This window comes from Stylophora pistillata, chromosome 12, assembly GCF_964205215.1.
Source record: "Stylophora pistillata chromosome 12, jaStyPist1.2, whole genome shotgun sequence".
NCBI classification, from domain to species: domain Eukaryota; kingdom Metazoa; phylum Cnidaria; class Anthozoa; order Scleractinia; family Pocilloporidae; genus Stylophora; species Stylophora pistillata.
The window spans coordinates 27343404-27365279 of record NC_142530.1 but is presented as its reverse complement, the minus strand read 5'-3'; the positions used below and the strand labels follow the sequence as shown (position 1 = coordinate 27365279).

The 21876-nt window shown below is 39.8% G+C and overlaps 3 protein-coding genes across 4 annotated transcripts in view; 2 read left to right on the top strand and 1 right to left on the bottom strand.

Moving 5' to 3' along the window:
- Positions 1 to 76: 76 nt before the first annotated feature.
- LOC111341370 (uncharacterized) lies at positions 77 to 5623 on the top strand. Its single transcript, XM_022948339.2, has 3 exons — positions 77 to 1843; positions 2424 to 2584; positions 3011 to 5623. Exons 1-3 carry the CDS (start codon positions 1812 to 1814, stop codon positions 4897 to 4899), a joined length of 2082 nt encoding a protein of 693 aa, XP_022804074.2. The 5' UTR covers positions 77 to 1811; the 3' UTR covers positions 4900 to 5623.
- Positions 5021 to 9694, bottom strand: LOC111340949 (man(5)GlcNAc(2)-PP-dolichol translocation protein RFT1). Its single transcript, XM_022947875.2, has 3 exons — positions 8546 to 9694; positions 7894 to 8125; positions 5021 to 7216 (listed from the first exon to the last, which is right to left on the bottom strand). Exons 1-3 carry the CDS (start codon positions 9660 to 9662, stop codon positions 6928 to 6930), a joined length of 1638 nt encoding a protein of 545 aa, XP_022803610.1. The 5' UTR covers positions 9663 to 9694; the 3' UTR covers positions 5021 to 6927.
- A 199-nt stretch (positions 9695 to 9893) lies between these two features.
- The window catches only part of LOC111340931 (putative protein disulfide-isomerase A4), an 18671-nt gene continuing 6688 nt past the window's right edge, over positions 9894 to 21876 (top strand). Inside the window, exons 1-25 of one of the 2 annotated variants that reach the window (XM_022947859.2) lie at positions 9894 to 10051; positions 10192 to 10321; positions 10799 to 10886; positions 11406 to 11480; positions 12582 to 12627; positions 12760 to 12852; positions 12969 to 13029; positions 14307 to 14374; positions 14994 to 15085; positions 15527 to 15595; positions 16249 to 16385; positions 16654 to 16721; positions 16864 to 16945; positions 17238 to 17250; positions 17358 to 17423; positions 17499 to 17638; positions 17942 to 18012; positions 18387 to 18451; positions 18670 to 18902; positions 19464 to 19531; positions 20163 to 20244; positions 20529 to 20541; positions 20791 to 20859; positions 21157 to 21320; positions 21522 to 21592. In XM_022947859.2, coding sequence (XP_022803594.2) covers positions 10004 to 10051; positions 10192 to 10321; positions 10799 to 10886; positions 11406 to 11480; positions 12582 to 12627; positions 12760 to 12852; positions 12969 to 13029; positions 14307 to 14374; positions 14994 to 15085; positions 15527 to 15595; positions 16249 to 16385; positions 16654 to 16721; positions 16864 to 16945; positions 17238 to 17250; positions 17358 to 17423; positions 17499 to 17638; positions 17942 to 18012; positions 18387 to 18451; positions 18670 to 18902; positions 19464 to 19531; positions 20163 to 20244; positions 20529 to 20541; positions 20791 to 20859; positions 21157 to 21320; positions 21522 to 21592 — 2112 coding nt within the window. In that variant the 5' untranslated portion in view covers positions 9894 to 10003. Of the gene's footprint in view, positions 10052 to 10191; positions 10322 to 10798; positions 10887 to 11405; positions 11481 to 12581; positions 12628 to 12759; positions 12853 to 12968; positions 13030 to 14306; positions 14375 to 14648; positions 14696 to 14993; positions 15086 to 15526; positions 15596 to 16248; positions 16386 to 16653; positions 16722 to 16863; positions 16946 to 17237; positions 17251 to 17357; positions 17424 to 17498; positions 17639 to 17941; positions 18013 to 18386; positions 18452 to 18669; positions 18903 to 19463; positions 19532 to 20162; positions 20245 to 20528; positions 20542 to 20790; positions 20860 to 21156; positions 21321 to 21521; positions 21593 to 21876 lie in introns of those variants that run through there. The other variant, XM_088741003.1, reaches the window with a different exon arrangement.

Genomic DNA, 21876 nt, shown 5'->3' with positions numbered 1-21876 from the left:
CTGTAGACCCACGAATTGCAATCTCCCAGGGATGTTCAATATGTTCAATATTCACTGGTTGTGATTGTGAATCAACCATCCTTTATTATTTTCAGATTCCCTCTCCCCCCCCCCCCCCACCCATTCCACAGTGAACCCCGACGGTGAAAGTGAATATCGCCGAAAAAGTTTGCCTGTTCCAAACCAGGGGCGTAGCCAAGATTTTTCAAAGGGGGGGCTCACACTAGTTCAAACAGAGGATACTCACCTGATTGTCATGTCGACTTCCACACCGTTTTTACTCAAAAAAAGGCTTACTAAGGGGGGATCACGGGCACCCCAGGATCCCTCCCCCCCCCCCCCCCACCTTTACTGGCTAAGCCCTCCCAAACGTCCAGTAAGCGATGCGAAGCGCAATAGGCAATAGCGTGACCACCGTGGGGGATTGGAAAAGCGAGAGAGGTCTGGGTCTTAAAAATCGCGTTGTTTAATGGTACGGATTTTGGCCCATTTCTCGAAAGTTCCAGTAACTTAACGGGCCCGGAACGCTGTTCTGTTTTCATTCAAGATAGGGATTTCAAACGTTTTGAAAATGATACAATAAACCTATCAGCTAAGAAAATGGTTTGGGTGCCAGAAAATGGTTTGGGTGTCAGAAAATGGTTTGGGTGCCAGAAAATGGTTTGGGTGCCAGAACCTGCTTTCCTATCCTTTAAATTTTTATTCTAAAATATGGCTTTGGGCCCGTTATGTTACCGAGACTTTCGAGAAATGGGCCCCTAGAACGTACTACGGAAAAGTTCCGCGTAGGCCCAGAATTTCGTGACGTTGCCATAAAAATTGAGAATACCTAAAGCAGCTCTGTTAATTTCTCTGTAAGGATTAAGGTTGGTTAAGTCAGTCATAACTGTTTCCTATTTCACTCTCCAGATATTTTCACTGCTGATTTTAAATGAGAGTTCACCTTTCAACAGAAGGCAGCATGGTCGAGTGGTCAGCGTATCGGACTTGGAATCCGTCGTTCCTGGGTTCAAGTCCCGCCCTGACCACTACTTGGATTTGTTTCACGGTAGCCCCGAGTTTCAAATCCTCGGCCATGCTTGTAATATAGCCAACTGGTTTGCCTTCGGCCAGTTGGGATTCTTAACAACGTTATTTTCAATTTGAATTATTTGTTTAAGTTGTTTCGTGTTTCTCCACGTTAAACTGTTTATTATTATTATTTATTATATTATTATTTCAATAGCAGTATTTTCGAACAGAGAAGGAATTTGAGAGAGAATTACCACTGGTTTTTTATAACAACGACTTCGAAGTTTTTCAAATGCTGCATACAATTTCGAAGTGCAAATACTTAACTAAAGCGCTGCCAAGCGTATTCTCGACCGCCTTTCCCCGCTCCCTCCCCCGAAGAAACACTCGCATTCATTTTCGATACATTCCATCAAACATAGCTGACCGAATAAACGTGAGCTTTTTGACCTTAACTTGCCCTGACAAGATGACTGCACTTCAGCTAACCAATCAAGGTAAAGGTATGATTTTATGAACTGAGTAAACAGAGACGCGATTAACATAACTCTTCTGATGAAACTATGCAAATCTTAACCTGACAGCTTCAATACTGAAAAAGACAAGACTGTTGACAATGAATACTACACCTTTATACGCATGATCAGATATCAATCGTGCAAGGAGGGTACTGCGATCGTTCCAGATACATAAGGATCTATGACAAAATTTCTTGGCCCCAGCAACATACAGATCTGAGTAACGTAGTCGGCATTCCTTGCTCACTACGTATCAGCGACCTCAATTCAGTTTGGTATTTTATGAGAAAGATGGAAACATCAAACGAGTGGAGGTAAGTTTTCTAAAATACTGAAAACAATCCACAATCGAGCAAATTATTTCCGCTCAAATGCATTGATTGGTTAGAGTATCCTCTTATCAAAATTTCCACAGGCATACATTAGACACATTGTTTTAAATCTAATAATCTTTTGATTCTAAATCATAGAACTGATCGAAGCATCTGGAGCGGTTATTGGAAGAACTAAATCGACGCGCTCTTATAAAGCGCACAATCAGCCGTGATCTCAAAGAAACTTATACAAGAGGCTTCAAATATATTTAGCTGCAAACTTTTGCGCATGTGCGAACGTTGGATTGGCTAGCCGGCGTGCTTTCAGAACCATATTTTCAGGAATTATGAGCAACCACGCAGGCCATTCTTTAGTTTCTTAAAATATGACGGTTGCCACGATGTCTAAAGATGCATAATCTCCGTTAGATTTTGAAACGAGGTAGAAAAGGTTTTTCTTCGGAAGGTCCTAGGTCTTTCCCGCCTAAGGATTGGCTGATCAAAACGCGCCAAAGAGCTTCTCAAGGTTTTATCAAGTTGAGTTTTATAAAGTTGTTTTGTTACTTTCTTTCCGTTTTAGGAAAGCTGACTTGAATGGATTGGTACTCGTCAGACAACATAAAATTATCCGAAGTTCCTGGACATGCCATCGGGAGTTTGTACCTTTTTTGGCCCTGGTTCTAATAGCGTTGGGAGTACTTGCTTACTATTTCGGAACAACACAGCATTTTACAGAGCAAGGTACGGCTCCCTGCCTAATAGTTACTGAGAAGCAGTTACTGCTGCCTAAAAAGCTCTTAAACGAATAATATGACCTCAGTGACCTACTCATGGAAAACCATCTTAATTAACACATTTATATATTAGGTACTTGTTGATTCTATGGGAGGGCCGGACGGGAAAATATGTGGCTTACGGATTGAGCGCAGCGAGGTCCGCATGTCACGACCGAGAGCCAAAGATGTTCCCGTCTGGCCCGAATAAGACAGTCAATAAGTACTTTTTTATCATATGACCCGTCCGGCACCGCTCGCGCAATCCCCTAGAAAACCATAGTGAAAGCTGACGAGTATAAGACCAGAAAGGGTTGACATGAGCCAGTCTGGAAAAAGACAGACGGGCCTTATGTTGACGTTGAACAATAAGCCGTTGCTCTTTCGTTCACAGGGAAGTTTGTGAACTTGAATGCCGACACTGTAATCCAGTATTTCAGTAGTTCCGAAAATAGAAAGGAAGATGGTAGGAGTCCAAAGCCAGTCGTCCTTGAAACAAACAGCAAGCTCAAGACTGCCCTTCCTCCACTGACAAAAAAAATTAACAAAACAATAAGTTCTTCTGACGTGGGAAACAGTTTTACGACAGAAAGTTCCGAACAAACAAAAGTTCATATAAATTCAAAGGCAAGTGTAAAACTTTCCCCGTCGACCAGAAAGAATAAATTGTCGAAAAGCGAGCAAACTGCCACAAAATTGAAGTGGAATGAATCTTTGTTTTTGTCGACGAAAGATTTATTTGTTCCGACAAAAAGAGATATCGCAATCCTTTCAAAAATAGAAAATTTCCAAAGAAAAGGTCATATCATTCACAGAAGTTTGAATCTTCCGATAAAAACTGACACGGTCAGCAACGTTCAGGGAACTGTACGAGACATGAAAAATAAGTATTCCGATTTACGTCGAAAATCTTCAACTACACCTAGTCCCATACCGAGGACGAAATTTAACTTTGATTTGTGGTATCATAAAAAGACAGTTGAGATATGTGGAAGTGGATGGCAGGAAAAATACCGTGAATTACATGACGATATTCTAAGCAAGCGTCGCGAAGAGAAATATCTCGTGTATCTTTGTCCTGGCACTCGACAAGGTTGTTGTGGCTATGGAAACAGACTCAGAGCTGTAGCATCACTGTTTTACCTGTCAGTTCTAACTGACAGGGCTTTTCTGATTGATTGGCGTGCGCCTGAGCCAATAGAAAATCATCTGACACCGCGAAACATCCAGTGGAATTACAGCGAACCCATTGATATTTGCACTGGGTTACAAATACGAAAACACTACTGGGGATCTACGAAAACGGACGTTCGCGAAGCAGAAGGGTACATCATTCAAGAACCAAAACACTTTAAAAGGTGGTTCACTTCTACAGATTTAAAACAGTTTTTTGATTGGCCAGTGGAAGAAATAACCACAATATGGTATTTCGCCGAAGGTGGGATTACTAAGAATTCATTTCTTATGAAGCGCGCCAAGGAGTTAGGAATTGCACCGTTAATTTCTAACACACCAAAGTTTAATCTTATAGGATGTGCGTTTGACTTTTTGTTCTCAAAGTCAAAAGCTTTGGAAAGTAAGCTGGACGAAATGAGATCACAGTTACAGTTTCATAAAGGGCCAGTTATTGGGATACACATACGAACAGGGGACGACCAATTTGATTACTTCTCCTCTGAAAACATCCGCACATGGAACGCCAAGAACGTGTCAAAATTCTTCGACTGCGCAACTAAAGTAGAAAGCGAATTTTTTTTCAATGAGACAGACGGACCAGAAAAAGTCCGTTGGTTTCTCTCGACTGATAACGAGCAAGTGCGAACATTAGTTCAGGGTATCTACCCACAAAAGGTAGTCACCACCAATTTGACAATCTTACATCTGGATATTCTCTTCAACACCACAATCTTCAACTTTACGGCACAGTGCAACTACACGGATGAAACTAACACAACCTTAGTATGCTACAATGTCGAAATATTGAACGTAACTGCATATTGCCTCAACCGCACAAAATACAATTACACCCAAGAAATAGATGACAACTCTACAATTTACGGTTCCGGGATGGCCACGGAAGGCATCATTGCCATGTTAGTGGATCATTTCTTATTAGCTGAAAGCGATTTTCTTGTCTTATGCGATAGCAGTTTTGGTTCAACAGCAGTGGGATTGGGTATGCGTAACACAGATAGCTATATCTTAGCTGATCGAGATTGTGTTGACTTTGCGACAGCGCAGAAAGATACAAGATTGAAGTTTTTTGGAAGACGAAGACGGTGATCCGTGTTCTGTGACCATGGATATTTTGAAATTCCACACATTTGGGCGTGTCTCCGTGATGATCGATATATTGTTGAGGGGTTTTACCACTCGCTTGGCAAATTAACAAGAGGTACTGAGACTCTGTAATTTTCTTCTTTATTCTCTCTCTTGTTCCACTGCTTATTTCTACTACTTATTTCTACTACTTATTTCTACTACTTTCAGCAAGGAGTGCTCCAGTATTAAATACAAAAATCACAGACATGTTTGGGTTAGCTAACCGTGGGAACTTCCAAAACAGGATGTTCAGTGTGGGTAAAACTCAAGGTCAGTTTTACCAACTCAAACATGACCACCTAGCAAACTAGTTATCTTCAACCATAACAAGGGATTAAAATGTCTAGCACGGTAAGTGCTGAGCCAAGTTCAAGCACACACTAAAAATAAATCATCAAAACTATAGATTCATCAAAATAGCACGTAGGGGCAAAAAGGCGAGACTTAATAAAACAAAAAGGTAAACCTAAAAATGCTTGAAATATCGAGCCTTGAAAACGCTCTACAACAATATTACTGTGATTCTATCATCAATAACGCAAATTGACAATTTCACAAGGAGGCAATAAGAACTCAGACTAAATACACGTAAACGACCCCAGTCGCGGAAGTTTGTTAAGTCATTTGAAATATAATCCATTAATTTCTATACAGTATGTTTCATATTAAACTTCCGAAGAATTAATTTCAATGTTTCTACATTATTTTGCACCCAAAATATGATGCATTAAGATGAACTTCCGCACGTTGCATTCACCACGTTTCCCAAAATAAATTTCCAGGACTACATTAGAGAGATTTAGCAACGCATTTACTTGAAACGTGAACGGCAAGAGTGACCACGTGACCTTGTTTTTCCCGCATTTTTTCACGTTTGCCGGTTGCACTTTACCGTTTCTACGCGAAAGAAACCTGTTTCGCGTTTGCCGTGTACGTAAGACTTTCTCCACTTTTTCTCTCACAGAGTGGAAGTTCATTGCCAGAAAAAGGGGAACCAAAACTATTACTTGTACGTCTAACAAGGGCGCCTTCAAATCCGCCATAACGCTTAACGTGAGCTCACGCGACCTAAAGCAGAAAGATTAACGCCACAGGTTTTGTGGTCTGGCACAAATATTGAGTACCAGATCCCATGCAGACCTCTCCGGCTCGCTTTACTCAAGGACTTAGACTTCATTGCGGGCCGAGAATCGCTTGTGTCGCAGCGCAATAATGAGAGCCACTTTACATACACACACACACACACACACACACACACACGCTTGTGTCGCAGCGCAATAATGAGAGCCACTTCACACACACACACACACACACACACACACACACACACACACACACACACACACACACACACACACACACATACATACATACATACATACATACATACATACATAACTTTATTTGATAAGGCTGGTTAAAATTTGCGCAACTTTACAGCTGATGTGGACCTGCCTAAACTAATTAGTCTATAATTATATAAAATACAGATATGATAAAATTTAGTTTGAAAGCTACCAGATCAAAGGAGAGATGAGTCCAGTTCTTACCCTCCTCGGATGCATCGTCACGTTTTCGCCACACTAAACGTTAAATGCTGGTCACATTATTTTGTTTTGCCCAGCTGGAATGCTACCACACTACCACATACATCACCAGAATACAAATGACACCACTCAAAAGGACATTCGTTTTGATATGATGGATGTATTAATAAACTTACCTTTACAAACGAAAAAGCCTCTCAGTTGACTTTAAGCTAAATCATCCAAGAAAATGGTCGGGGATATATGAAGGGGGCCTGTTTTGCATTCCTGTTGGATCATACTTGGCAGTCATATTAAAAGATTAGCATGAGGAGATATATCTATTCCAGTATGAATTGCAAATGGACAAGAGAAAGACAGGATAATTGCAGTTTAATTTGCACTCTAATTTATCTTGTCTCTTCAGTCACCTTTCCTAAGCTAACCAGAACATTTACTTCCTCTACTCCTCTTTCTTCTTCATTCTCCCAAGCCAGTGTTCCAACATAAAATTTACCAGAGTTTTCTCCTTTAAGAAAACAAACACTGCCACAGTCAACAAACAAACACCACCAATTCCAATGTGAAGAATGCGGTAAAACCATCCATGCTCACAGCATAGCTTTGCTTCTGACATTGCAGTTATGCCCCAAGAAAAGGCAAATGCAATCAAAACCAGAGTTGATGGGAAAAGTCCTTGTAAAGGTTTGAGATGAGGGGCTGACTTGAAATAGTTGTAGATAAATACAAGACTAAAAAACAAAAGATAGAGGAAAAGTTATCAAAACATTAATAGGGACCTTAAGCAGTCAGGACGGAAACGCCAAGGAAGACGTCCATTAAAAAATAAATTTCTACTTTTAATTAGAGTTTCGAAAATGGCTGCATGTGTTTACCATCTCATACGGCGCCACAACTCAACCTCGACATAACGTATTAAAGTAGCGCTGAGTTGCAAATGGAAATTGAAATAATTTGCCGTTGCGGTTGCGGTTTCGGTTCGCAGACGATGCAAATTTTGCTGATTTCACGCTATCGTTTTGCAAAGGACGGCTGAGAAATGTACTAAGTTTTAAAATGCACGCGCTGAGCTATTGTTCTGCTAATTAGATCTATTGTTTTTCCACGTTCTTGTTGACGTCGTCGTCGTGGTTTGCTTAAAGTCCCTAATTACTTTTAGCAGCAAGAATCCATTTTCAGGACTACTCTTACTCAGAAAATCAGACTACACAATCAAAAGATTATTGCTGTGGACTGAAGGAAATCTTAACAGCCTCAGTGAAGGATAAAATAAGAGTTACATAACATACATGATTCTGATGATGACTTCACCCCAGGTCTTTCAAGAGTCAAACAGCTCTACCAACAACATGCACCTTAAAGGGATACCCAGAGGATCATAATATAGACAACATTTCCTTTTACTAACCTGTGATAAATGCGCAGGAGCATGTTGAGGCAGTTAGCGATGACAAATCCAACACTCCCAAAAATAGTGAGATACCAAGATGCTGCTAAGAACACCACTGAGAATGTCATCATTTTGTAATTATAGGAGTCAACATCATCTTTGCTCATGGTAGCAAACATGAAACACTCTGTCATGCCATTGACAGCAATAATCAATACATAAACACAATACCATCGCAGCAGAGAGGGACCTAAAATGAACATTGAAACTTATCAGTTAGATAAGGTAGCTAAGAAACTATCCTACAGCATTCCCCATAGCTGATTGTCGTTAAAATATCTAACTTAAAAATGTACCATCCCCTGTTAACCCTTTACACCCTCACATCAGAATGCATTTTCTCCATACTGTTCTCTGCACATTTTTGGTTCCTGAGGTGCTGATAGAGAGAATTTATTTAACGATCATGGGCTTCTTGGGTTGCTGATCATTTTCTTTATTCTCATGACCTTTATAAGTGATTTAGGGGCGATATTGTAGGGAGAAATTACATGTAGATGACAGTCTCTCTTAGGGGTTGAAGGGTTAAGTTCTGTCGCATGCACTCTGACCCAAATTTTGCACTACAATTTAGTCCCAAAATTTTATGATATTGCATTGTCGAAATTACCTTCTCCGCTGCTCAGAGTCTTTCCTCCATAGATATCAAGCAGAAGAAAAGAATAGCTGTAGCCAAATACCAAAAACGTCAATCCAACTAAAACAACAAACTTTAGAACAACCTCCAGTGTATCTGAAGCCATTTTTGTTGACTGAGGCGTTTGCTTATGGGCAGAGCTTCCTCTCTCCAAAGTGTATGCAAAAAATGTGTAATAACTCTCCTCTATTGGCATAAAGACACATCTGGCAACCAGAGAACCAAGATTGTTAATCACATCATAAATTCCTTGTTGAGAAAATGTCAAAACCTTGAACAGTGTCATAATGTAACGTTCGCCTTCAGTCAAAATCTTCTTCAGGAAGGATTGTTTAAAAAAGCTCCACGTAAGATGCGCCAGTGCTCCACTGATAAAACTCTTCCCTGATACAGTTCTTGGGAAAAAGTCTCGCAATGATCTAAGAGGAAAGTCGCTTTCTTCATTATTTTGATCCTTGGGGGCAGTTTTGATGTAGTATACGAAATACACGTAATACAAAACCATTACTAAAACTGAGAATGCCGTTTGTGCAAAACAAAATGCAATGATCCCAAGGTCTGGTACAAAAACCACCAGTCCCAGAGTAATAACACATCGAGCAAAGTTTGCAATGCCTTCTACGACAACTTTGAGGCGCAAAAATACAAACGCTTGAGCAATAACCCATAGCTGCTCTGACAAAAGTTCGATTGACCCGCTAGCTGCAAAAACCATCACTGCTAACGGGTAGTTTGGAATTTTCACCGGATCAGGAATCTCCAGATAGTACAACCACACATGACCAAGAATGATGGACAATACGACTCCAAGAGGAAACACACACCAGAGAAGGTTAATGACTTGGGCCCATCTTTTATCCGCTGACTTGCTGAGACACGCTTTTCGGAAAGCCTCACGGGCAACGAAGACGATAGTTTGATTGAGGAGCATCAGTCGCACGTTCACAACTCCGATCATATCTTTCGTAGTGTAACGTAAGAGGATCCCATTCATTATAAAGGTGAGTATCCTAAACGTAACCTGCACAATAACATTATAAGAAGCAGAACGGACAGTGTTTCCTACAAGAGTTTTTTTCTCATCCGCCATCTTGTCACCTTAGTTGACTAAGACAAAAGCAAGTCTGATTGGACAGCTTTGGTAAATATTATCCAATCATCGACCTTATCCTTTTAAAAACTGCTGGTCGTTTACCTCGAGCCTGCAAGCTTTCCTAAAAAGATTGTTTCTATTGGTTTATAGTAGTTTTCTTCTGTTTCAAATAACCAATTAAAATTGACATTTAATTATACCCTCCCTGGTCCCGTGCGGAGAATCCACTAAGCCCAGTCTCCAGTCACACGTGGCAAAACATCGTTTTACACATTACGAATTTGGAAGTTTTCCTGGAGCTTGTACCAGATACGGAATTTTAATTTTTCGCCAGTAAGATGGCGAAGAAATATTATTGGTTGGACAGTTTCATATGCCTTGTGTTTGTAAGTATGGTGTGATCTTCGTTTTTAGAAAGATTACACTGGTTGCCCTTTTTTCTCTTTAATTAAATCGCTTATAACTAGTCAATTTCAATTATTTGTGAATCTTACCTTGCAATATTGTTTTTAATTTAACGGGATAGGTTGTTGGTTTATCCGAACAAGCCAAGAAGAAAATCGACAAAAGTTCCATCATAGAAGTAAATGATATTAAACCATTCAAGAAATTACAAAGGACCCATACCAATTTGCTTGTTTTGTTTGCTCAAAGCGGTAGGTAATTTATAGAAGATTCTGTGCGATGCACTGATTGTAGAAATGCAAAAGAAAAAATTCAGTTAGTGTTGATTTGTTGTTTTTTTACTCGTGGAAAGGAAGTAATCTGCTTGAAAATTTCATTACGTGGGCTATAGCTTATAATTACAAAATTTCGTCTCTCAGTAACCATGCATGATTCAGTGTGAACAGCTGATATGTGTATATTTTCTCTTAGAATGTTTCAATTATAACTGTTTTTTAGTTCAACTGCCTGGAAAACGAGATGCGCAAACTTGATACTCTTAACCAATTATTGATAAGCCCTGATTGCACGTTCTCTCACTCCAGTGGTATTAAAGATTTAATATTCCTTTCCTTTTTCAATATTTGGGTGCATTTTAAGTTCTGAATATTGTAACCCAAGAAACCATAAATTCTCACACAACATATCATAGGAAAACTATTCTTTGCTTGGACAAAAATATTTTGTAGAACGTGATGCCTCAAGTAGATTTGAGGTCTTAGCAGAAGTGGCAAAAGAAATTAAAGGCAAAGGGACGGTAGCGTACATAAATTGTGGGTGAGTATTTTTAATGCATAGTTTAGGCAGCTGAAGGCTCTTTTATTAAAATATTTAAATCGAGATGAATTGATTTAATTAGGGTTTTTTCCATTTTTTTTTATTTGGAGTTATTCTTTATTCTTGTTTCTTATTTGCATTCTGAAACACCTAAGGCCTAGGCTTGCCATTGGAAATCCACTCTCAATTTACTTTGGTAGTTTGATCAGCTTTGACAGACTTCCTCTGCAGAACTTTGAAGATTTTAAATTAGCAATGATCATATTTAAATCAATTAAGTTTAATGAACAATGATAAAAAGCCCCATTACCCTGAAGGTAATTAATTGAAATTGGCAGGGGATGTACTCAATTTTACATTTATTCTTTTGGAAATTATAGTCACTAGCTGCTTCTCCATACCCTTCCTATCTCCTTTCATCATATTTCAAGAGCAATTCCATTGAGAAGGGGACCATTGGGCTGAGACAATTCACTCTATTGCTGGATCTAATTAATCATTATAATTGCACTTTTACAGAGAAAGCAAAGATACAAAAAAAATGTGCAAGAAGCTTAGAGTTTCTTCTCAACCTGTTGTGCTAAAGCATTACAAGTGAGTTCTACTGCCTTTTTGTTTTAATACTTATTCTGCTGCTTGCCCTGCAGTCACATTACATCTCTTCTTTACTCACTGTTATCCATCCTTCCCTTTCACCGACTCCCAGCTGCCTTTATACCCTGCTTTCCGGCAAGTTTCTCTACCTTAACTTGCTCCAAAATTTTTTATCTCCTTTCACCTTACTGCCTTCCTACTGACACCTAATTCCTACATACTCCACCCTTCATACCTTTTTACCCCTTTCTTCTTTTGTGCATGCACTCACCTTCCTTGTTTCCTGTGTCAGATTGAATAACTCCTTATCTGGTATCCAAAACATCCTACTGATCTTCTACTAACTCCATTGGTGTTGTCTATAACTCAGTCCATCTAGTCTAAGTTAGTTTTTTTAGTCATTTTATTCTCCCTCAGGGCTCGACACTAACTTTTCAACTTACTAGCCAAGCGGCTGGTGACATCTTAGATGCTACGACAGTGTCAGTTCATTTAATAGCCAAACTGGTTAGTGGAAATCGAAAACCAATAGCCAAAACCGAATTTCTACTCGTCTGTGGCTAGTGGGCTACCATTAGTGTCGAGCCTTGCTCCCTTTGTCTGGATATCTTCTATAACTTTGCTTTTACGTCAGGCACCCAGTAATCATTCTAAGCTAGGGCAGAGTTGTGTGTTTCACCTCTTCATCTGGTGTCCATCCTTCTCCTCTCATCACTTTCTTATCCTGTCCAACCTTGTTATCTCACACCTCTACCATGCCCCATCACCCCTTACCTCCCCCCTATTACCCCTTACCTCCCCCCTATCACCCCTTACCTCCCCCTATTACCCCTTATCTCCCCATCACCCCTTATCTCCCCCCATTACCCCTTACCTCCCCCCATCACCCCTTACCTCCCCACCTATTACCCTTCACCTCCCCCCTATTACCCTTTACCTCCCCCCCTATCACCCCACCCTGCCTATTCTGTATTCTTCACACATTTCCAGTTTTATCCTCATTTCTTCAATCCATATATTTCAAACACTCCTGCTGTTTCATGGGCAGGGTTGCTTTTGGGTTTTTTTTTAATATTAAGTTAAATGTTTCATTTTTCATAGAGATGGGAATTTTAACAAAGATTATGATAGGAAGAACACAGTTAAGGTGAGTGAAATCATTGATTTGAATTTGGTATTTGTGTTGTTTGTATTGTAAATGGAAAAATTGATAAAAGCAAACCTTGTTTTTACTAATGTTTATCCCAATAGTTACCTAATTTTTTAAAATTTTCTTCAGTCATTGTTAAACTTTATGAATGATCCTACGGGGGAAATGCCATGGGAAGAAGAAGAAGGTACAGAGGATGTACGACATGTTCACACAAGTAGTGTAAGTTGTGTGATTCAAAAACTTTTGAAAATCTTTAGAATAACAGATCCTGTCTGTTAAGTGATCAGGGCTGGAAAATCAATTTTCATGAAATAGTCTTTTTTTCTGTTTTGCAGGAATTTGTCAAACTAACAACAAAAGAGAAAAAAGCAGTGATGGTCATGTTCTATGCTCCATGTGAGTCAAATGTTTGTTAACCTTATGATTCCTGAGAGTGACTCACACCTAATTCTCCCTGAAACATTGCCTCTCAATCAAACATATAAGTCAAAATGATAAAGGAAATGATCACAAACCAAAGACCCTCTTGATTCTCAAACAAATTCTCACTTTCAGGACCTTGGGAAATGTATAGAGAACAGTATGGAGAATATGCATACTGATGTTAGTATAAGGGGTCAATATTTTCCTTAATCTTCAATGATCTGAGGTTTCTTGCCCCTGCTACGCTCTCCCCATGCTTGGCCCTGCTGACCTTTAGTCCTTCCCTGCTCACCCTTGCTGGCCCTTGGTCCTTCCCTAGTCACCCCTGCTGGCCCTTAGTCCTTCCCTGCTCGCCTCTGCTGGCCCTTGGTCCTTCCCTGCTTACCCCTGCTGGCCCTTGGTCCTTCCCTGCTCACCCCTGCTGGCCCTTAGTCCTTCCCTGCTCGCCCTTAGTCCTTCCCTGCTGGCCCTTGGTCCTTCCCTGCTTGCCCCTGCTGGCCCTTAGTCCTTCCCTGCTCACCCCTGCTGACCTTTAGTCCTTCCCTGCTTGCCCTTGCTGGCCCTTGGTCCTTCCCTAGTCACCCCTACTGGCCCTTAGTCCTTCCCTGCTCGCCTGTGCTGGCCCTTGGTCCTTCCCTGCTTACCCCTGCTGGCCCTTGGTCCTTCCCTGCTCACCCCTGCTGGCCCTTAGTCCTTCCCTGCTCGCCCTTAGTCCTTCCCTGCTGGCCCTTGGTCCTTCCCTGCTTGCCCCTGCTGGCCCTTGGTCCTTCCCTGCTCACCCCTGCTGGCCCTTAGTCCTTCCCTGCTTGCCCCTGCTGGCCCTTGGTCCTTCCCTGCTCACCCCTGCTGGTCCTTGGTCCTTCCCTACTCACCCCCGCTTGCCCTGTTGGCTCCTATTCCCCCTTTTTCCTCCCTGCTAACTCCTGCTGGTCTTTACCACCCCTGCTCACCCCTTCTCTTTCTTGCTGGGCCTTGCTCCTCCTTGCTTTCCCCTGCTCCCCCTTGCTCCTTCCTTCTCTCCCTTCTCCTTCTTGCTCCTCCCGGTTGCTTCCTTCTCTCCCTGCCCCTCCTGCTCCTCCTTACTCCCTCCTGTTCCTCTCTGCTTCTCCTGCTGGCTCCTACTCTTCCCTGCTCCTTACTGCTGGCTCTTGCTGGCCCCTGCTCACCCTTGCTCGTTCCTGCTTGTCCCTGCCAGCCTCTGCTTGATTGCCTTATTGTGACCTTATAGTTTTTTGCTGTTTGAATTTCAGGGTGTGGCTACTGTAAAAAGTTAAAACCTGACTACGCTCTAGCAGCCACTGAACTTAAAGGGGAAGCTGTAAGTTGTTTTAAAACAAATTCTTAACATATTGGGTGTTGAACATATAAATGTGATAAAACAAACAGAACTGTATTTGACCCGTCTGTAATCTCTTTCCAATTTAGAAGTTGCCTACTACACCTTGGTTACGACTTTGGGGTACTGAAGGCTTAAATTCATTAATATAACAGCAAAATTCATTGATCAGTTTTCATGAACCAACCTTACAGCAATACAGACAATCAACTCCTCACTTGACTCTCTCTGACTAATGACTTTCACTCTTGGTCAGTAACCACTGACAACAGACCTTCTCAAGATGACTTTCACTTGGACTTGGTAATTTTTGCTTTAAGTTAATTTTATTTCTAATTAGGTTAAATTTTTACTAACTGGGTAAAATTTTCTCTTTTCTGACCAGCAATTAGCGGAAAATTACTTATTAAGTGACGGAGGGCTTTTTATGGTAATATTGAGATGACTGTATAGTTAAGAAGCTGAGTAGAAAAAAGATCTGTCACCTGATTTTGAATTTATTTGACCAGGTGCAAATTTCATAACCAACTGTTACTCCTGTGTTCATATAAGTTCCAAGTCCATGTATTTTGGTACTCACACCAATTATTTTTCCCAACAGATAATGGCTGGAATGGATGTAGATACTTACGAAGGATATCCAATTAGAGAAAAGTTCAATATCACAGGATTTCCAACTTTGATATATTTTGAGTAAGGCTCAGTTACACATTGATTTAACTTATTTCAAAATGACATCTTTAGAAGTGTATTCTCCACCCTTTGACTGCTCAGAGTGACCAACATCTAATTTCTCCCAACCATGTCACCCTTGAATCACACATTAGGGTCACAAGAATAAAAGAAATGATCACGAACTAAAGAAGCTCTAAAATAGTTCTTGTCCACACCTCAGGACATTTAGAGAGAATAGTGTGGAGAATATTTGTACTGATGTTTAGGGTGGAAAGAAATAAGGAATGGTTGAAATGAAGGGCAAGGAGCTAAGTACGTATCACAGACCTAGTAATAATAAGAATAAATAGTTTGATATTATGATTAATTTTTCTGAATATGGACCCTAAGCAGTTTTGGCAAACCTTTTGATTTCAGTTGTTATTAAATCAATGTCTTTCACAAATTTGATCTTCTCAGAAATGGTGAAGAAAAATATCGTTATCAAGGAAAACATGATAAAGATTCTCTTGTGGAGTGGATGAGAAAGTGAGTTTTACTTTTTATGGCAGGGATTACTAATGGCAGCAATCATTCTCATCATGGTCTTCTATTAGACAGAAGTGAACAATTGTAGTCACTAGTGTCCATTGTTAGACAGTTAACTGTCGGATTTTAGACACTAGTGTCCAATTTTAGTCACTTGTGTCCAATTTGGACAGTAGTGTCTTATTTTAGATGCTCAGGGTCTGATTTTAGATGTTAGTGTCCAATTTAAAATGCTAGTGTTGGATTTTAGACAATTTTGTATGATTCTGTTCTGTTATACAATGAAAATCTAAAAATTATTATGAAGTTTTGAAGTTGTCTGTTAACCCCTAAACCATATGTCTGACTGACCAAGACAGAATTTCTTCTAATTATATCAGTACAATTTCAAGCACACAAGTGATGAGAATTTAAAAAAATTCAATTAGGGGATTATTAGTTGATCCATTATCAATTAGCCAAAGTAACTAAAATCATAACAAATGTATGGCAGACAGTGGAGAGAATTTCTTATGAGATAGTGGAAGTGAAATGAATGAAGAGATGTACAATGTCAATTTGTATGAGAGTTTCCTTACCATGTATTTAATCTTCAAGGGTAATTGAGATTTTTTTAACTTTTAAATTGATGTATAATTTTGTCTTCATTTTAGCCCTGCTCCTTCAACTCCACCTGCCAAGGAAGAGGAGTGGAGTGACATACCCAGTGATGTTGTCCATCTCAAAGATGACACATTTGATGATTTTATTGCAAACAATCCCTCTGTTCTTGTCATGTTTTATGCTCCTTGTAAGTAACATTTTATTCTGATTTCCACTTACCTGGTCTTGTAGGGACTTGAAAATCAAAATCTCTCACTTGTATCTTCAGTGCTTCAAGTTATCCCTTTGTGATGAATTGATTTTTTTCAGAAAAAGAGATTCAGAGTGAAAGGTTGACATATTTAGATTTTGTGTCAGGCATACAAAGTTCTTCTGTTGAAATACAAGATCATGGTACAACATTTATGGACAGTTTTGTGGGCAGCTTTTTTTGTAATGATTGTTTGGATTTTCAGGGTGCGGTCACTGTAAAGCTATGAAGCCAGAATATACAGATGCAGCCAAAACAATGAGGGAGGAGGAGGTACTTTCAGTTGAAATATTAGACAGTGTTTGATAAATTCGATTTCGAGTGAGTGGTATAAAAACAAATATTATTACTTTAAAACTGTAGTTCTAAATTTCTTGCTTGTTTGCTTGAGGCTGACTGATAGTAATCATTTCAGATTGCTGGTGTCATAGCAGCAATAGATGCAACAAAGGAAACAGCAGTTGGCAAACGATTCAAAATTGAGGGCTACCCAACAGGTAACTTAGTTAATCAACAACTTCTTGGTAACTTTCTGAGTTTCCCTCCTTTGGAAGTTTTGATGCTGCCTGTGTGTTTTCATGTGCTCACGCTGCCTTACCAAGAAACAAACCTGATCAGAGCTGTGATTTCCCTTTGGCTGAGTAAAATTGTCAAGAAACCTCCTGATTTTATTTCAAGGATTTTGTGACCACAAGTATTTTCCCTTAAGGAGATAGAGCTTGTGTTGACCGTGTGGTGGTTGGATTGTATTACTCACTTACCTACTTTCTTTCTCTTATTTATTTTCAGTGAAATATTTCAAGTAAGTAAAAAGGTTGAAATTCGTATTTGGGTTGAGGTTTTTAGGGTTGACTGCTCTGAGTGGTGTGAGAAAATTGACTTAGTATTATTAAAATGTTTCCTTATCAGAGATGGTGATTTTGCTTTTGATGTGAACGAGAGAACAGCTGACAAGATTGTTGCATTTATGAAAGAGTAAGTACATGGTGTATGTTAAATCTTTGTATACAAAGCAAATAAATACAAACTAAGGGTTTTTGCTTTCTCCAGTCCAAAAGAACCACCACCACCGCCTCCCCCAGAGAAAGATTGGAGTGAAGTGGAGAGTGAAGTGGAGCACTTGACAGATGACACATTCAAAGGATTCATAAAGAAAAAGAAACATGTCTTGGTCATGTTTTATGCACCATGTAAGTTGAATATCAGAGAGAGCAACAATAATTTTGTTTTCATGAAACCATGTTGCAAGCAGTTTGGTGGTAATGTGAAAGGAGAGAGGTAAGAGAAAACACAGAGGCCTTTAACAACAATACGTAAATTTAATATGAGCTGCAAATGTAAATTTTCAACCCTTTGTCTCATCGTTTGGTTGCTCTAGTGAGGAGCTACAGAGAACATGATTTAAGAATGCTGATACTTTCTAAAGATGTGGTGCTATTTATTCCATTTGCAGATGTGCCATGTTTCAACCATTTTACTTGTATCCATTTTAGGGTGTGGTCACTGCAAAAAAGCCAAACCAGAATTTATGGAAGCTGCCAAACACGATGCGGAAAATTCCAAGGTAAGGCGATTTCATCAAACGAGGAAACGTAAAATCAGCTGCCACAGAATGGTTCCTGACATTTTTGATGCTTCTCTTGGATGGTTGGAAAATAAGTTTTACATTCGTATAATCCTTGAAGACACGTACATTTTAGTCCAATCGGAGCTATCTGGGATCAGATCTTCCTATATGTTAGTGCGAGGTCATATAATTAAAAACGAGACTCAGATAACTCCGCTGTGAAGAAAAGATTTGACACTCAAGATTGTAGCCGAAGTGGGCCTTAATGGAGAATTGGATTAAGTGGAAGACACTAACGTAAATGTCTTCAGTGAAAAGTGTCAATCCGAAAGTTGCCTTAAAAGAACAAAACTTCCTGGCTCTTTTGTTAGGTTGCATATGCTGCAGTTGACTGTACAGTGCACAGATCTGTATGTACCCAGTTTGACGTGCAAGGGTATGTACTTTTCCATTGTTTTTTTTTTTTTTGCTTATGTTTCGACGCAGAAAATATCAGGAAACGAAACGAAATGTGGCAATACTCGCATTTCTATTCATTGTATTTAGATGTGGCCTCATTGGCTCTTAGCGTTATCAGGACTTTCGATAAACGGGCCAGGAAATGTGTTGATAATTGTCGAGAGATGCTAAAACACGTTGTTAACTATTTTTCAGATACCCCACTTTCCGTTATTTCAATTACGGTAAGAAGGACTTCAAGTACGTCGGGGGACGGGTGGCTAAGGACTTTATCGAGTTCATGGAGAATCCTCGTGAAGGTCCACCACCCCCACCCCCTGAACCAGAGTGGAAGGATATGCCAAGTCGCGTCACTCATTTGACTGACGATACTTTCGAGGAATTTATGATGACACATGATTCAGTTCTTGTCATGTTCTATGCGCCATGTAAGTTGAATTTGTTTTACTTGAGATTTTCGACTTGAGATCCATTAACCGGGAGTTTTTCTCCTTTAGTTTTATTGCTTTTTAATAAGGGGGTGTTTTAGCTTTACAGTATGAACTCACCTTTTCGGACATATGTCTTAACTTCTGATATTTGCAATGTTTTTTTTTTTTTTTTTTTTCTGTTGGGAATGTAATTTTCCTTTGTGGAGTCGATGTTTTTGATTGAGGCGAGAATTTTTCAATATTTGAGAGTCGTACATTCTCGATCACGAACAAGTGTCTGCTCGAGTAAGACATCTCACTAAGAGGAATCCCCGAGAGGCGCTGTTGATGACAGTGGCGTTTTATATCTATTTGTTTATCTAGTTTAATCGGCATCTGGTCAAACACTTTCCAACCTCTAATGACTGCCACCTCTCCAAAGCACATCTGCACTGAACCACCCGAGCTATTTCACCAGTTTGTTCTTCCCCGGGGCGGCAGATTGTTAATGGTTTAAGAGATATTCTGAAGTAAACTAGCCTCACGAATTTGTTTTTTCTCCCCGTTCAAAAATTTCAGGGTGTGGTCACTGCAAGGCAATGAAGCCGGCATACATGGAAGCTGCTGAAGAATTGCATAGTAAAAATGTGAGTAGCAAAATGGAAGAGAAAGCGAACTGATGGGTAACTGTGGTCCATTAGCACTGCTCTTCATTATTCAACGCTTCTTAATACAACCAGGAATATTGTAGAGTGGGAACCTATTTAGTACCATCAGCGGGCGGGTGAAGTGGTTAATTGTAGCTGACTGTCAGCGTGGGAATCAAGACTTTGATTTCTTGATATTTTTTGTAAATATTGTCCATGAAAATGAGGCTCCCAAGGGATGTCGAAGTGCAGCCGATTACAACTTTTCGATCTGGAGTCCTCCCCCTCCCCCCTGCCCCCAGTCCCCTCTCCTCACCTCCCCTCCCAAAAGAGCAGCAAGAACTTGTATACGAGCTGGGTTTTACGCTCTGGATTCATATGTCAAAAGCGTCCTACATACTGCCAGGATCGGTCTGTAATTAAACGCTGGAGCGGTATTTGATAAACTGACAAGCATTTCATTTCTCTTTGGCTGCAATGTTCAAGCATCCTTCATCCCTTGCAATATCACTAGCTATATAATATCATTTTATTTCATACCTCCGGATGTATTTATGTTACCAAGTTGTTCTTGATGACCAGGCACTAATTGCATGGATAATATTTGTCGTTCTTTTGGTAAACTTAACAGGCTCGCAGTGTTTTGGCCGCTGTAGACTGTACCACAGAGAAATCGTTGGCAACGAAGTTTGACATTGGTGGATTTCCTACAAGTGAGCTCAAACAAATATCAATTTTACGTAAAAGAAGAACAGAATTTCCTTAATTAATCCTAATATATGATTGAAATGTACGAAATAGCTTTTTGAATGACTTACCCAATCATCTCCCGTAACTGACTTAAAGCTAAGACAAGGAAATACACACTGTAACAGTATTTCTCGGATATACTGCAATAATTGAAAATAATTCATCAATTTTATTTAATCTTTTCTAGCCTTTTGATTATTGTTTTTTTTTTTTTTGTTGCATGTGACTGGAAAACTAAAAACAACAGTCAAGTACTTCAGGTGAGTCTAACTGTTTCCTAACATATCGTGATATGGATTTTTTTTAGTGTGGATTTAAACTTTCCACTCGCCCCAACTTCTCCTCTTTCGTAGTACTTGTTGAGTTCTCCTTTGGAGAAAATCATTGATCCACGGGCCATATTGAAGGAGATTGATTTCACGTACTGGGTCCACGTAGTTTAACGGATTATTTCGACGTGCTAACAGTGATGATTGTATTTTTTTTTTTTTTTTTTTGCATTGCTACAGGAAGGGTGAGTTTGCTTCTGAATACAAGAAAGCAAGAACAAAGGAAGACTTGGTAGACTTCTTGTTGATGTGAGTTGGAAATTCTGCATATCTCTTGTTGTTTGTTCCCGTCACTCAAACGCTCCTGGGGGCGTGACACGCAAGCTTTTTCTTAGGGGGGGGGCGGGGGGTGGGGGGCGTTGCATGACAAGCTCAGCTAGCTCCCTCCGGGGGATAGAACACGTTGCGTGACCAGATCAAACAGCGTCTAAGCTGGAGTCTAGATATTTGTATAGTAGGTGAAAATATTTTTTGCGTTGAACCATGCAATAGGTAATATTTTCTCTATAAGACTACTCAAGGTTTCTTGCATTTTTCGTGTCGTAGTTCCGAAGATTCAGCACCTGCCGACGCTAAAACAACCAATCCTGAAAAACCGGTTGAACCAGCTTGGAGTGACGATGATACAGACGTGGTCCATTTAACAGCCAGCACATTCCAGGAGTTTATCAAGTCACACAGTTCAGCTCTTGTCATGTTTTATGCTCCTTGTAAGTTCTAAGTAAAAAACCGCCTTTTTGTAGTCTGTTTGTTACGTTTCCAAGTTCTCATTTCTTTTACCTGTCGCAATTTATCAATCCTTTTCATTCACTTTCTTTCATTTTCTTTTTATACGTCATTGTATGCATTTTATTGTACTTGTTTTCATTTGATTGTATTGTTCTCTGATTTTTTTTTTCCGATTCGGTTAGGGTGTCCCCATTGCAAAAAAATTAAACCCGAGTTTTCTGAGGTGGCCAAGGAAGTCAACACCGAGAACAAGGTGATCAAATATTCTTTCTTGTCAACGAGAGTCGTACACATTCCTGAGAACCAAGAATGAATTAAGACTTGTTCGAGTTGTGTTTTCAAAAAGGTTTTTCTTTGCTCAGTCCCTCTTGTCATTTGCTTTAATGAAGAGGTGTTTCCCCTTTTGAGTAACTTTCGAAGCATCAAGTCGGAATCATATTTTTCCCTTGAAAGCAAAGCTACATTTGGAAAAAATCAAAAACAAAAGCAAATACGCTTGATCTCATTTAACTCTGTAATCGGCTGAATCTTGGTTAT

Excerpts from the sequence above, each read along its gene's own strand:
- LOC111341370 (XM_022948339.2), top strand. The coding sequence starts at position 1,812 with ATGAGAAAGATGGAAACATCAAACGAGTGGAG. Across the intron at positions 1,844-2,423 it reads GAAACATCAAACGAGTGGAG|GAAAGCTGACTTGAATGGAT; the intron begins GTAAGTTTTCTA and ends TTTCCGTTTTAG. Across the intron at positions 2,585-3,010 it reads ACAGCATTTTACAGAGCAAG|GGAAGTTTGTGAACTTGAAT; the intron begins GTACGGCTCCCT and ends TTTCGTTCACAG.
- LOC111340949 (XM_022947875.2), bottom strand. The coding sequence starts at position 9,662 with ATGGCGGATGAGAAAAAAACTCTTGTAGGAAACACTGTCCGTTCTGCT. Across the intron at positions 8,126-8,545 it reads GACTCTGAGCAGCGGAGAAG|GTCCCTCTCTGCTGCGATGG; the intron begins GTAATTTCGACA and ends TGTTCATTTTAG. Across the intron at positions 7,217-7,893 it reads CTCCTGCGCATTTATCACAG|TCTTGTATTTATCTACAACT; the intron begins GTTAGTAAAAGG and ends TTTGTTTTTTAG.